Source organism: Chlorocebus sabaeus, chromosome 2 (genome assembly GCF_047675955.1).
Source record: "Chlorocebus sabaeus isolate Y175 chromosome 2, mChlSab1.0.hap1, whole genome shotgun sequence".
NCBI lineage: Eukaryota > Metazoa > Chordata > Mammalia > Primates > Cercopithecidae > Chlorocebus > Chlorocebus sabaeus.
In genome coordinates, this window is record NC_132905.1 from 96,874,640 (window position 1) to 96,886,720 (window position 12,081).

Genomic DNA, 12,081 nt, shown 5'->3' on the forward strand with positions numbered 1-12,081 from the left:
GCTGATTATCCAACATATATTTTGGAATATCTACTGTGTGCAAGGAATTTTTTCTTTAAGGTTATGGATCACGGGACAAATCCATATAATTAGAGAATTTTAAGCGCTTTATAGTGGTGTGATTCTACTGTGCTGAGCCTAGTCAATTTAGCATTAAACTGATTATCAGCTGAGTATCAATAATGTAATAGTGACTTTTTTTTTTTTTTTTGAGACAGAGTCTTACTCTCGCCCAGGCTGGAGTGCAATGGCACAATCTTGACTTACTGCAACCTCCACCTCCTGGGTTCAAGCGATTCTCCTGCCTCAGCCTCCCAAGTAGCTAGGACTACAGGCTTGCACCACCCTGCCCGGCTAATTTTTTTTTTGTATTTTTAGTAGAGAGAGGGTTTCACCATCTTGGCCAAGCTGGTCTTGAACCCCTGACTTCATGATCCACCTGCCTCGGCCTCCCAAAATGCTGGGATTACAGGCATGAGCCACTGCACCCAGCCAGTAATAGTGACTTCTAATCCTACAGTTCTGGTTTTTGATTATTAGAAACGGGAATTTTGGCCAGGTGCGGTGGATAACGCCTGTAATCCCAGCGGTTTGGGAGGGCGAGGCGGGTGGATCACCTTAGGTCAGGAGTTTGAGACCAGCCTGGCCAACACAGTGAAACCCCGTCTCTACTAAAAATACAAAAATTAGCCAGGCATGCTAGTGGGCACCTGTAATCCCAGCTACTCGGGAGGCTGAGGCAGGAGAATCATTTAAGCCTGGGAGGCGGAGGTTGCAGTGAGCCGAGATCACGCCATTGCACTCCAGCCTGGGCAACAGGAGCGAAACTCCATCAAAAAAAAAAAAAAAAAAAGGAATGTTACTAATTTTACCTGCTGCATTGCAAACAAATCGTATTGCAGTCTTTTACTGTCAGAAAAGGAAGAGAATTGTTTCGTTTGCCTCTGTTAGGTATTTTGTGTAAACTTGGGGACATTTTCATTGGTGAGATTAGGAAGAGGTAAAGTTTTGTGCAGTACAACAACAAAGTTGATCCTAGCTGGCCATAGGCACTTGCTGAGCTATTTTACCTATTGAGGGTTTCTGAGTTGGCCAAGTAACCTTCCATCCCTTGTGATAACTTCAAGGCACACCTTCGGGGGTTGGCCAAGTAACCTTCCATCCCTTGTGATAACTTTAAGGCACACCTTCGGGGGTTGGCCAAGTAACCTTCCATCCCTTGTGATAACTTTAAGGCACACCTTCGGGGGTTGGCCAAGTAACCTTCCATCCCTTGTGACAACTTTAAGGCACACCTTCGGGGGCAGTAGGGGCAGTGGGGCTCCTGTGCATCACATGGAGCACACTCCCCCAGCGCTGTGCAGAGACAGAGCCCAGTCTGACTTAGAGAAAGTAACCAATGTAGGTGAGGGCCAGGGCATGGTGGCTAACACCTGTGATCCCAGCACTTTGGGAGGCCAAGGCGGGTGGATCACTTGAGGTCAGGAGTTTTGAGACCAGCCTGGCCAATGTGGTGAAACCCTGTGTCTACTAAAAATACAAAAATTAGCCGACTGTGGTGGTACACGCCTGTAATCCCAGCTACTTAGGAGGCTGAGGCAGGAGAATCGCTTGAACCTGGGAGGCAGAGTTTGCAGTAAGCCGAGATCATGCCATTGCACTCCAGTCTGGGTGACAGCATGAGACTCCATCTCAAAAAAAAAAAAATTTTTTTTTTAAATATCAAAATTGAAAACTAGTATTGTGGTCATCTGCCTCAGATTGTGTTACCACACAGGAGACTTAGCAACTCAGCCAGATTCTTCTAAACACATTTTTTATAATAAAAGTGGTAAAACTACATTACCAAAAAGAAAATAGTAAACTTACCTAAAATCCACTAAGCTAATCCAGGCTTTTTTTTTTTTTTTTTTTTTTTTTTTTGAGACAGCCTCACTCTTGCCCGGAGCAGTGGTGCAATCTCAGCCTACTGCAGCCTCGTCCTCCCAGGCCCAAGCAATCCTCCCATCTCAGCTCACTTTGTAGCTGGGACTGCAGGCACTGGCCACCATGCCCACCTAATTTTTGTATTTTTTGTAGAGGCGGAGCCTGCCTCAGCCCCCAAAAGTGCTGGGATTGCAGGCATGAGCCCCCATGCCCAGCCATTAACATCTTACAGGATTCCCTAGTGGTGGTTAAAGTGATGTAACCATTTTAATGTACATACAACTTTTCTATCCTGCTATTTGCTTTTTTTTGGTTTTTCATTTAATAGCTTCTCAAGCTAGGATCCATGGAACTACTGTGATGGGCGGTGATGCTTTGGAAATGGAAATTCCTTTAATATTAAAATGAACATGAATATATTTTGATTTGCATATATTTTTAGGATGAAGCAAGAGACTTGTATAAAGTTCTTCCCTGGCCAGGCGCGGTGGCTTATGCCTGTAATCCCTGCACTTTAGGAGGCTGAGGCAGGAATTTGAGACCAGCCTGACCAGCATGGTGAAACCCCATCTCTAACAATACAGAATTATCCAGGTGTGTTGGCGTGTGCCTGTAATCCCAGCTACTCGGGAGGCTGAGGCAGGAAAATCACTTGAACCCGGGAGGCGGAGGTTGCAGTGAGCGGAGATTGCGCCATTGCACTCCAGCCTGGGCAACAAGAGCAAAACTCCATCTCAAAAAATATATAAAGTTCTTCCCTTGGAACTAGTCCTGTTGGGCTAGTCTTTCTGGGATTTTGGTTTACGCTCCTCCACCCATTGAAAGGGCTTAAAACCCAATAGCCAGCACCAAGCACAGTTCTGCATTTTGTAGCTAGCATTGCAGATGACTTCTTGACAGTCCATCTGGTGGCAATACGGTGGGCACCCACGGGGCTATTGTTTGGATCTATGTGATTTCCCACATTCTGTCTTTAAAAGAGTGCTGTCGGAGGCCGGGCACGGCTCATGCCTGTAATCCCAGCACTTTGGAAGGCGGAGGTGGGCGGTCACGAGGTCAGGAGACCATCCTGGCTAACACGGTGAAACCCCATCTCTTCTAAAATAAATACAAAAAATTAGCCGGGTGTGGTGGCGGGCACCTGTGGTCCCGGCTACTCGGGAGGCTGAGGCAGGAGAATGGCGTGAACCCGGGAGGCGGAGCTTGCAGTGAGCCGAGTTTGCCCCACTGCACTCCAGCCTGGGCGACAGAGCGAGATTCCATCACAAAAAGAAAAAAATTTAGCTTACAGAAAGGGGCAGGAAGCAGGGTTTGTCTCTTGGACTATAGTTTGTTGATCCAGTATTAAAGGGGTAATTTTAATTTAATAAAAGGCCTGGCCAGAGATAGGATTAAAATAAGTGAGTGTTTTAGGTGCTCAGCTTCCTTGGTTGTATCACCTTCTCTCCCTGACCCTCCTTCCCCTTCCCCCTGACCTTGGTTGGCCTTTATTCTAGAAGGGATCTGAAGCAATAGAATATAAAAAATTCACAACTGCTAAAACAGTGTTCCTTCTAGTGTAACATTCACTCTTACAGACCCGTCTGTAATAAACAGTGTTTGAAAAGCCTACTATATGCTAGGCACTATGCCTCAGCCATGAGTTCAGACATGATGGAGATAGCCTGCCTTCTGTGAGTGCATGGCCTGGGAAGGGGCAGCTGAGAGATGCATGGCGCTGTGCCGGATAATAACAGACGTGGAAGACGAGGCAGGGGAGCTGCCTGGGGAGGGGAAAAGATGGGGATTCATCAGAGAAGGCTTTGAAGGACATCATGCCTCACCCGGATGTTGAAAGGGATTTCGCCAGGAGCACAGGGCATTGATGGAGGGAGCCCTGGAGGGCAGTCCTCAAGGCCTCTGGATGGGGGTGTGAGAGGTACTGGGGCTGAAGCAGCATCTGGGTGTGAGGAAGCCACAGCCCACTGGCTCTCCACTGCGGTCTCAGAGCAGCCTTGGGCTAAGTGGCTGAGGCCAATCCTTTAGGAAAGGCCACCAGGCCCAGCTAATTTTTGTATTTATACTAGAGTCAAGATTTCACCATTTTGGCCAGGCTGGTCTCAAACTCCTGACCTCAAGCTATCTCCCCCCGCTCCACCTCCCTAAGTGCAGGGATCAGGGCGGAAGCCGCTGTGCTGGCCCATAGATGCCATCTTTCAACTGCCTGTATTCAGAGACTCTGTCACCTCCCCAAGCCCTTTGTGGGAGGAAAACTAGACAATGAAATCCAGCCAAACGAGATGAACTAACATTCAACATTCAAAACTCGGCCAGGCTCGGTGGCTCACGTTTGTAATTCCAGCACTTCGGGAAGCCGCGATGGGCGGATCACCTGAAGTCAGGAGTTTGAGACCAGCCTGGCCAACATGGTGAAATTGTTTGAGACCAGCCTGGCCAACATGGCAAAACCCTGTCTCTACTAAAAATACAAAACTTAGCTGGTCATGATGGCGGGCTCTTGTAATCCCAGCTACTTGGGAGGCTGTGGCAGTAAAATCGCTTGAACCTGGGAGGCAGAAGCTGCGGTGAGCCAAGACTACACCGTTGCACTCCAGCCTGGGCAACAAAAGCGAAAGTCCATCTCAAAAAAAAAAAAAAAATCAAGAATCGAAGGCTACAGTAGTACTGGAGGAGACCTTAGAACCTATTTGCCTGTGAATTAAAGCTAAACAACTATGGAGATTGCAAGACAGAATGAGAGTGTTATAAACCCTAACAAGTAAGCAAAAGATAAACCAGGAACCTGGAGGACACAAACAGGAGCTTGGGAGGTAGCCCAGGAGAACTCAGCTCATCCTTCACAGCAAATGAGTCGGTACTATGCGGAATAGACACTTGGCAGGATGGAGATGAGAAATGTAAAATAGAAACTTGGAGGCTGGACGTGGTGGCTCACACTGGTAATCCCAGCACTGTGGGAGGCCCAGGTGGGCAGATCACCTGCGGTCAGACGTTCGAGACCAGCCTTGCCAACATGGCGAAACCCCGTCTCTACTAAAAACCCAAAAATTAGCCGAGCATCATAGCGCTGGCCTATAATCTCAGTTACTCGGGAGACTGTGGCAGGAGAATTGCTCGAACCTGAGAGGCGGAGGTTGCAGTGAGCTGAGATCACGCCACTGTACTCCAGCCTGGGCAACAGGGTGAGACTCCGTCTCTAAATAAATAAATAAAATAAAGAGCAACTCTTGGCCAGGCATATTGGCTCATGCCTGGAATCACAGCACTCTGGGAGGCTGACATGGGAGGGTCACTTGAGCTCAGATGTTCGAGACCCGCCTGGGCAACATAGTGAGACCCTGTCTCAAAAAAATAGATAAAAAATAAACATAGGCTGGGTGTGGGGGCTCATGCCTGTAATCTCAGCACTTTGGGAGGCCGAGGTGGGCAGATCACGAGGTCATGAGATCGAGACCATCCTGGCTAACATGGTGAAACCCCGTCTCTACTAAAAATACAAAAAATTAGCTGGGCATGGTGGTGGGTGCCTATAGTCCCAGCCACTTGGGAGGCTGAGGCAGGAGAATGGCGTGAACCTGGGAGGCGGAGCTTGCAGTGAGCCGGGATTGCGCTATTGCACTCCAGCATGGGCAACAGAGCAAGACTCTGTCTCAAAAAAATAATAACAAAATAAAAAAATAAAAATAAAGAGGCAACTCTTTTATCATTGTAAGACAGGGCAGAGAAAAAAAAGAAAAAAGAAACAACTCTTGTTACCAAAAAAGATTGAAAATATCCCTTCTGTTGTCCCTGCCCACAATGTCCTAAGCCTAGCAGGTGTCGACCTAAAGAAAGAAGCAGGGGCAAAACTCACGTGAGAAGAGCTTCTCTGGGCCAAGTTTAGAGATTGCAAGCCAGGAGCACTGACTCAAGTGGCCCCAAATATCCATGCTCTGATTAGCTGCAGTTACAAGTGCTATTTTGTTGTTTTGTTTTTGTTTTTGTTTTTTTTTGAGAAGGGGTCTCACTCTGTCACCCAGGTGGGAGTTCAGTGGTATTTTGTTGTTTTTATTTTTTTGAGAAGTGGTTTCACTCTGTCGCCCAGGCGGGAGTGCAGTGGCTCAATCTCCTCTCATTGCAAGCTCCGCCTCCTGGGTTCAGGGGATTCTCGCACCTCAGCCTCCAGAGCAGCTAGGACTTCAGGTGTGCACCACCATATCCAGCTTGAAAAAACAAATGTTTGTAGACATGGGGTTTCACCACGCTACTCAGGCTGGTCTCGAACTCCTGGACTCAAGCAATCCGCCTGCCTCAGACTCCCAAAGTGCTGGGATTACAAGCATGATTACTCCAGGCCTACAGGTGGGTTTCGTTTATTTTGTTTGTTTTTTGAAACAGAGTCTCGCTCTGTCGCACAGGCTGGAGTGCAGTGGCTCGATCTTGGCTCACTGCAACCTTCGCCTCCCTGGCTAAGTTTTGTATTTTTAGTAGAGACAGGGTTTCACCATGTTGGTCAGGCTGGTCTCAAACTCCTGACCTTGTGATCCACCCACCGTGGCCTCCCAAAGTACTAGGATTATAGGCGTGAGCCACCGTGCCCAGCCTAGTTTTGTTTTCTTGAGACAGCGTCTGGCTGTGTCACCCAGACTGGAATGCAGTGGTGTGATCTCTGCTCACTGCAACCTGTGGTTCCTGAGCTTGAGTGATCCTCCCATGCTGCCCGTGTGAAAGAAAAACATTTTGGGCCCCAGAATCACTAAGGAAAAGTCAAGCTGGAAACTGCTTAAGGGAAACCTGCCTCCCATTCTATTCAAAGTCACCCCTCTGCTCACTGAGATAGATGCGTATCTCATTGCCTCCTTCGCAAAGACTAATAAGAAACTCAAAAGAATCCAGCCTCCAGTGTCTCACCTATCTGTGCCCAGCAAGCTCCCTCCCTGCTTGGAGTGTTCCTGCCTTTGCTTCAAGTTGTCCCACCTTTCCAGAAGAACCAGGGTACTTCTACATATACTGATTGGTGTCTCAGGTCTCCCTAAAATGTATAAAACCAAGCTGTGCCCCAACCACCCTGGGGACATGTCATCAGTGCAAGGCTCTTGCATTGGTTGTAACCCCGAGAGTGCACCAGCCAGGCTGGTCTCAAATTCCCGACCTCGTGATCTAACAGCCTCAGCCTCCCAAAGTGCTGGAATTACAGGCGTGAACCACCACACCCAGCCATGCCATAGCCTTCTTGGACCAATGTTGGATTTTGGGGCTGGAGAAACCAAGAGAGGCCGTGTGGATTTTTCCCTGTTAACTGGGCTTCCAGGAAAGTTACCAGTAGGCGAGATCAGTGACCGATGTGCAGGCCCAGAGAGGCGACTAGAGGCTGAGAAGCTTCCTGTGTCCGGCTGCTGTGGCCTGCTCTCCGGGATGGAGGGGTGGCAGGTCCACGGGGGACGTGGACCGAAGCCCCTCACGGGTCTCAGCACCGGATGCAAGGCTCTTGCATTGGTTGGAACCCAGAGGACGCGCCAACAGACAACACGAGGCCGTGTGGAGCAACACGCTGTGTTAATGAGCGCCTGGGTGCAGACAGCCTGAGGCCGAACATGGCATCAGCCCCAAGTGAGGACAGAGCAGGGGTTTTATAGTCCTCTGTAAACAGGAATTGTCCAGCCTGACGTGACTGCTATGTAGCACTGGGACAGCCTCCCTCTTGATCTGCGGAGGGTATGCGTCTTCCAGCCAGCTCTCTTCCTGCCTCTGCTATCTTGCTGACGCACGCTGCTGGCGCAAGTTAGGACTGGGCCTGAGGAGGAGGAGTTATTCGTTCCCTCAAGCTTTCACGCCCTGGGAAGAATCTTGCATTCCTGTCTATTTGGTTATAAAAGAGGGAAAAGGGACGACTTTCTCAATAACCACTTCAGGCGTGACATAGGGTGGCGTGGGCACCTTGGGAAAAGAAAAACTTAATTCTGGGGGATTCTTGAGAGACGGGTGGGCATCCATCGTGCCGTTGTAGCAGGAGCATCGTCTCGACTGTCTGGCGGCTAACTGTAGTTTCAACAAGAGTTTTAGGCTTTCATTATCAGTAGGATAACAGGAGAGAAATAGGAGGAACCCAGCGATGAAGATGACCGTCCCTAGCAGCATTTTCAATCCTCCTAAATTAGAGAACCACTTCCTAGAAGGTTTGTTGGGTCCCCTTCCTTCAGGTTTGGCCTGGTCCATGGGCTACTTTTCTGATGTTTGAAGTGATTTTTAGAACCACTTTTCCATTATCGCCTATGTTAAGACAGCAATTGGAGATATTAAACCTACCACAGGCCCCACCCTCTTCTGCTAATAAGTAGTCTAGTGCCAGCCTGTTTTGATAAATTGCCGCGCACATTTGGGTTTGTTGTTGTGCGAGCATTTCTAGGGCTCAGGCGGTTTAGTTGATGATTATCTTTAGAACAGCCTGTAGTCTAATTGTTCTATTTGGCGTATATATGGAAGTGCGATAACCTCACGAACCATCCTCCGCCCAAGTGGCAGGACTATAAGGCCTGTTTCTCGTCCTCTCGCCATCTTTGGCTCCCTCCTACCTCCGAGGATCGTTTTCCTGTGGTTATCATACACAGGGATTCTGAGGGCCCGCCTGCTTTGGAAGTAAAAAGAATCCAGGTTTAATTGTGCCTAGGAAGCAAGTACCTTGCTAGTGACAGGTAGCCACGAGTAAGCCTGGGTTCCACATATCCAAAGGAATCCGTCAGGGGCAGTCCATTGTAGGCTGGTGTTCATGGGACTGCCGCATAGTGCACCTAGGCAGGGCTGTGCGGCATAAGGGTTAGTGGTGTTTGTACAGTACTAGGCCTTTGTGGACAAGACACAATTGAGGTAGCTTAAGTTAGAAGGAGACCAGGCTCCAGGGGATAAGCTTGGCCGCCACTCAGCTCTGGAGGTGTTGACTGTTAGGGTTTGGTGACGGGCGTTCCCCTACGGAGCGATGGGTTTTATTGGTCCACTTGCGGGATATTCTCACTGGGTTGGTAAGCGTCCAGGACTGCGGGCGTTCCTGAGGAGTGACAGCGAGGCTGGGGTTTTGGGATGCTAGTAAGTAAGGGGGAATGTCTAGCCCGTCCCACAGCCCCTGTTCCCTCACACGAGCTCCCTGGCATACAGCAATTGGACACATTCATGGTAAGCGCGATGGTTCTCCTAGATCTACAAACAGATATTTTCCTGGCTTGGGAAGGGATGCATCTGCTTGTAGTTTTCGTATAAAGGAATGGAAATACCGCGGGTGATTTTCAGGGGGAGTTGTTGGTTTTGAGGCTTTGGCTTTGGCTATAATCTGTTCTCTCTTTATGTCCTCGAGTACTTGAGTGTTTACTCCCCATTGTCCAATTTTGGTGAAGCAAAGCCACTGCTTCCCTTGGGGGCATATAACCCCATTACGACTGCCAGATACTCCTAGATTCTTTACTTTATAATAACTCTTTCCTGATTCAGCACATTCTTCAATTAAGGTTCCATAACAGGATCTTTCTATGTGAGTATGGTAAGTAAAGGATTGTTGAATCTTTCCTCTGTAGTGGAAAGACTGATAACACTCACGGCAGCTGGGAGGGGCCGCCGCGGACAGCAGGACAGCTACTGACAGTATTAGGATCGGGGTGAGGGATATTCCTGTATTAAGACTTTTGGGTGGAAGAGAGGTATAGCAAGCGGTTGGGTAGGTACAGGCCATTCCTGGAAGCAGGTGGTCAGTCTTCCTTGTGTTTTGATTTTTAGGAAAAAAATGTTGGTTAATTTAAGCTTGGTAGGAGAAATTGACCTGGGCAACACTTAGCTGTTAATGTTTTGGAGGGAGAAGCAGCCTTGGGGGCGAGCTTGACCCTGGTACGATGGATCCAGTGGGGGAGTCCTTGGACTCTCGCTGCAGTTGGCGTGCCGAGGACCACAGTGTAGGGGCCTGTCCACTTCGGTTGTAGCTTTTGTGAGGGTCGGGTTGGCCGATAAACACGTCTGTGCCTGCAAGACAGTTATGTTGAGAGAACAAGGTGTCGGCAAGGAGAGGCGTGGCCTCATTCACTGCTTCACGAATGAAAGACTGTGTCTGGATTAAGGAGGGGAGGTAATTCCCAAGTGGCTCAGAGTCTGGTAAGGGTGGAGGCCCTAAGACAAAAGTTTGGCTATACATGATCTCAAAGGGACTGTAAAAAGAGGCTGCCTTTGGTGTTGGCAGAGTCTCATGAGGGCGAAAGGGAGATTTCTCGGCCACGACTGGCAGATTTCTAGAGTGAGCTTGGTGAGCTGGGCTTTAAGGACAGAGTTGACCTTTTCAACTTTGCCTGAAGATTGAGGCCTGTAGGGTGTGTGGAGAACCCATTTTATTCCCAAGGATGTAGAGACGCCTTGGGTAATTTGGCTGATAAAGGCAGGCCTGTTATCGGACTGGATGGATACTGGGAGTCCGAAACGGGGAATTAGATGCATGGTGAGAGTTTGTGTGATGACATCTGCACTTTCTGAAGTTGTTGGGAACGCTTCTGCCCACCCAGAGAAAGTACAAAGACTAGAAGGTAGCGGAGCCGTTTATCAGGCGGCATGGGAGCGAAGTCTACCTGCCAGTCTTGCCCAGGTACCTGGCCCTGGGCTTGGTGGGTAGGAAAAGGCAGCTGCCAGAGGGAACCCTGGGGTGACACTGAGCGGCAGATAGAGCAGGACTGGGTAATCTCTCGAACACGGCTGGAAAGATGAGGACAAGTGAGGCCAGGGCGGAGAAGTGGCAGGAGAGGTGCGTACCCGACATGGAAAGAGTCGTGGAGGCTTTGGAGGACAGGGATTGTTTGAGAGTGAGGAAGAGCGAAGTGCCCTTCCTTGACACACCGTGGTCCTTGTTTTTGAAGGTTTTGGGCTCGGTGGTCCTCCTTTTCTTCTGGGGAGTAAAGAGGAGAGAAGGAGGACAGAGACAGAAACTGGCTTTGCACGGGTTGTAGGGCTATTTGTTTGGCTACTCTATCTGCTAAAGCATTTCTAGCCAGTGTAGGATTGTCTGGGGTTTGGTGGCCCCTGCAGTGAATGATGGCGTGTTTCTGCGGGGGCCTGGCAGCCTGAAGGAGCTTGCTGATGACAGAGCCATGTATGACATGGGTGGTGTTTGCAGTTAGGAAACCCCGTTTTTCCAGATGGACCAGTGTGAGTGCGCTATGGGGAACGCATAATGAGGATCTGAATATACATTGATCTGTTGTCCGGCTGCTCAAGTGAGAGCTCGAGTGAGGACGATGAGTTCAGCCTTTTGGGAGGTGGCGCCTAGGGGAGCGGATTGATTTCAACAGTGTGGGCAGGTGACACTATAGCATAGCCAGCATGTCGGTGTCCTTGATGTAGGAAGGAGCTGCCAACTACAAACCAAGTACAGGAGGCATCTGGAAGGGGCTGGTCTGTTAGGTTTGGAAAAGGTATAAGAAAGGTTTGAACAGTGTCCACACAGAAATGTGCAGGGTCTTGGAAGGTAGTTGCTTCAGGTAAGAGCGTGGCCGGATTTAGATGGGAGCTGGTTAGCACGATGATTTGGGGGGTTTCTGGGAATAAAGTGTACAGTTGGAGGAGCCGTGGGGCATAGATAAGACTTAGTACACTGCGGTGAGCTAGCGAGTCTTTGATGTTATGGGTTGAATAAACTGTTGGGTTGGCATGGAGGGATAGTTTTGGGCTTTCACGGGTGAGGACAGCAGCTGCCACCAGTGCTTGGACGCAGGCAGGCCATCTGAGAACTGTGATTTCCAGCTGTTTAGAGAGGTAGACAACAACCTGGAGGGTGGATCCCTTAGACTGGGTTAGAACATGTAGTACAACTCCACGCCGTTCATCGGTATAGAGGCAGAAAGGTTTGGTGATGTCTGGGAAGGTGAGGACGGGGGCTGAGGTGAGAGCCTTCTGGAGTAGACAGAAAGGTTGGGTAATAGGCTGTGTAGGGTTTAAAGGCTCATGGAGAGGGCCTTTAGCAGCTTGGTATAACGGTTTGGCAAGTAGAGCGAAGGAGGGAACCCAGAGCCTAAAATATCCTGTTAGTCCTAGAAAAGAGAATTTCTTCCTTAGTTTGTGGAGGGGGGAGGGACTACAGGAGGGATATGTGGTCAGTTGTGAGGCCTCAGGTTCATGGGGTAAGAGCTGGGCCTAGATAGGTGACTGAGGGGGTAC

At 49.3% G+C, this 12,081-nt stretch overlaps 2 protein-coding genes across 2 annotated transcripts in view; both read right to left on the reverse strand.

Moving 5' to 3' along the window:
* Positions 1 to 7,444: 7,444 nt before the first annotated feature.
* Positions 7,445 to 9,622, reverse strand: ERVH48-1 (endogenous retrovirus group 48 member 1, envelope). Its single transcript, XM_073010820.1, has one exon. The coding sequence runs from the start codon at positions 9,620 to 9,622 to the stop codon at positions 9,068 to 9,070; it is 555 nt and encodes a 184-aa protein (XP_072866921.1). The 3' UTR covers positions 7,445 to 9,067.
* The window catches only part of LOC119619313 (endogenous retrovirus group 48 member 1, envelope), a 40,997-nt gene continuing 38,459 nt past the window's right edge, over positions 9,544 to 12,081 (reverse strand). The window contains 4 exon segments of the mRNA XM_037984866.2: positions 9,544 to 9,662; positions 9,664 to 9,707; positions 9,710 to 9,871; positions 9,874 to 9,906. Coding sequence (XP_037840794.2) covers positions 9,639 to 9,662; positions 9,664 to 9,707; positions 9,710 to 9,871; positions 9,874 to 9,906 — 263 coding nt within the window. The 3' untranslated portion in view covers positions 9,544 to 9,638.

Bases quoted from the DNA above. Each gene is read 5' to 3' on its own strand.
- ERVH48-1 (XM_073010820.1), bottom strand. From the start codon at position 9,622: ATGGCCTGTACCTACCCAACCGCTTGCTATACCTCTCTTCCACCCAAA.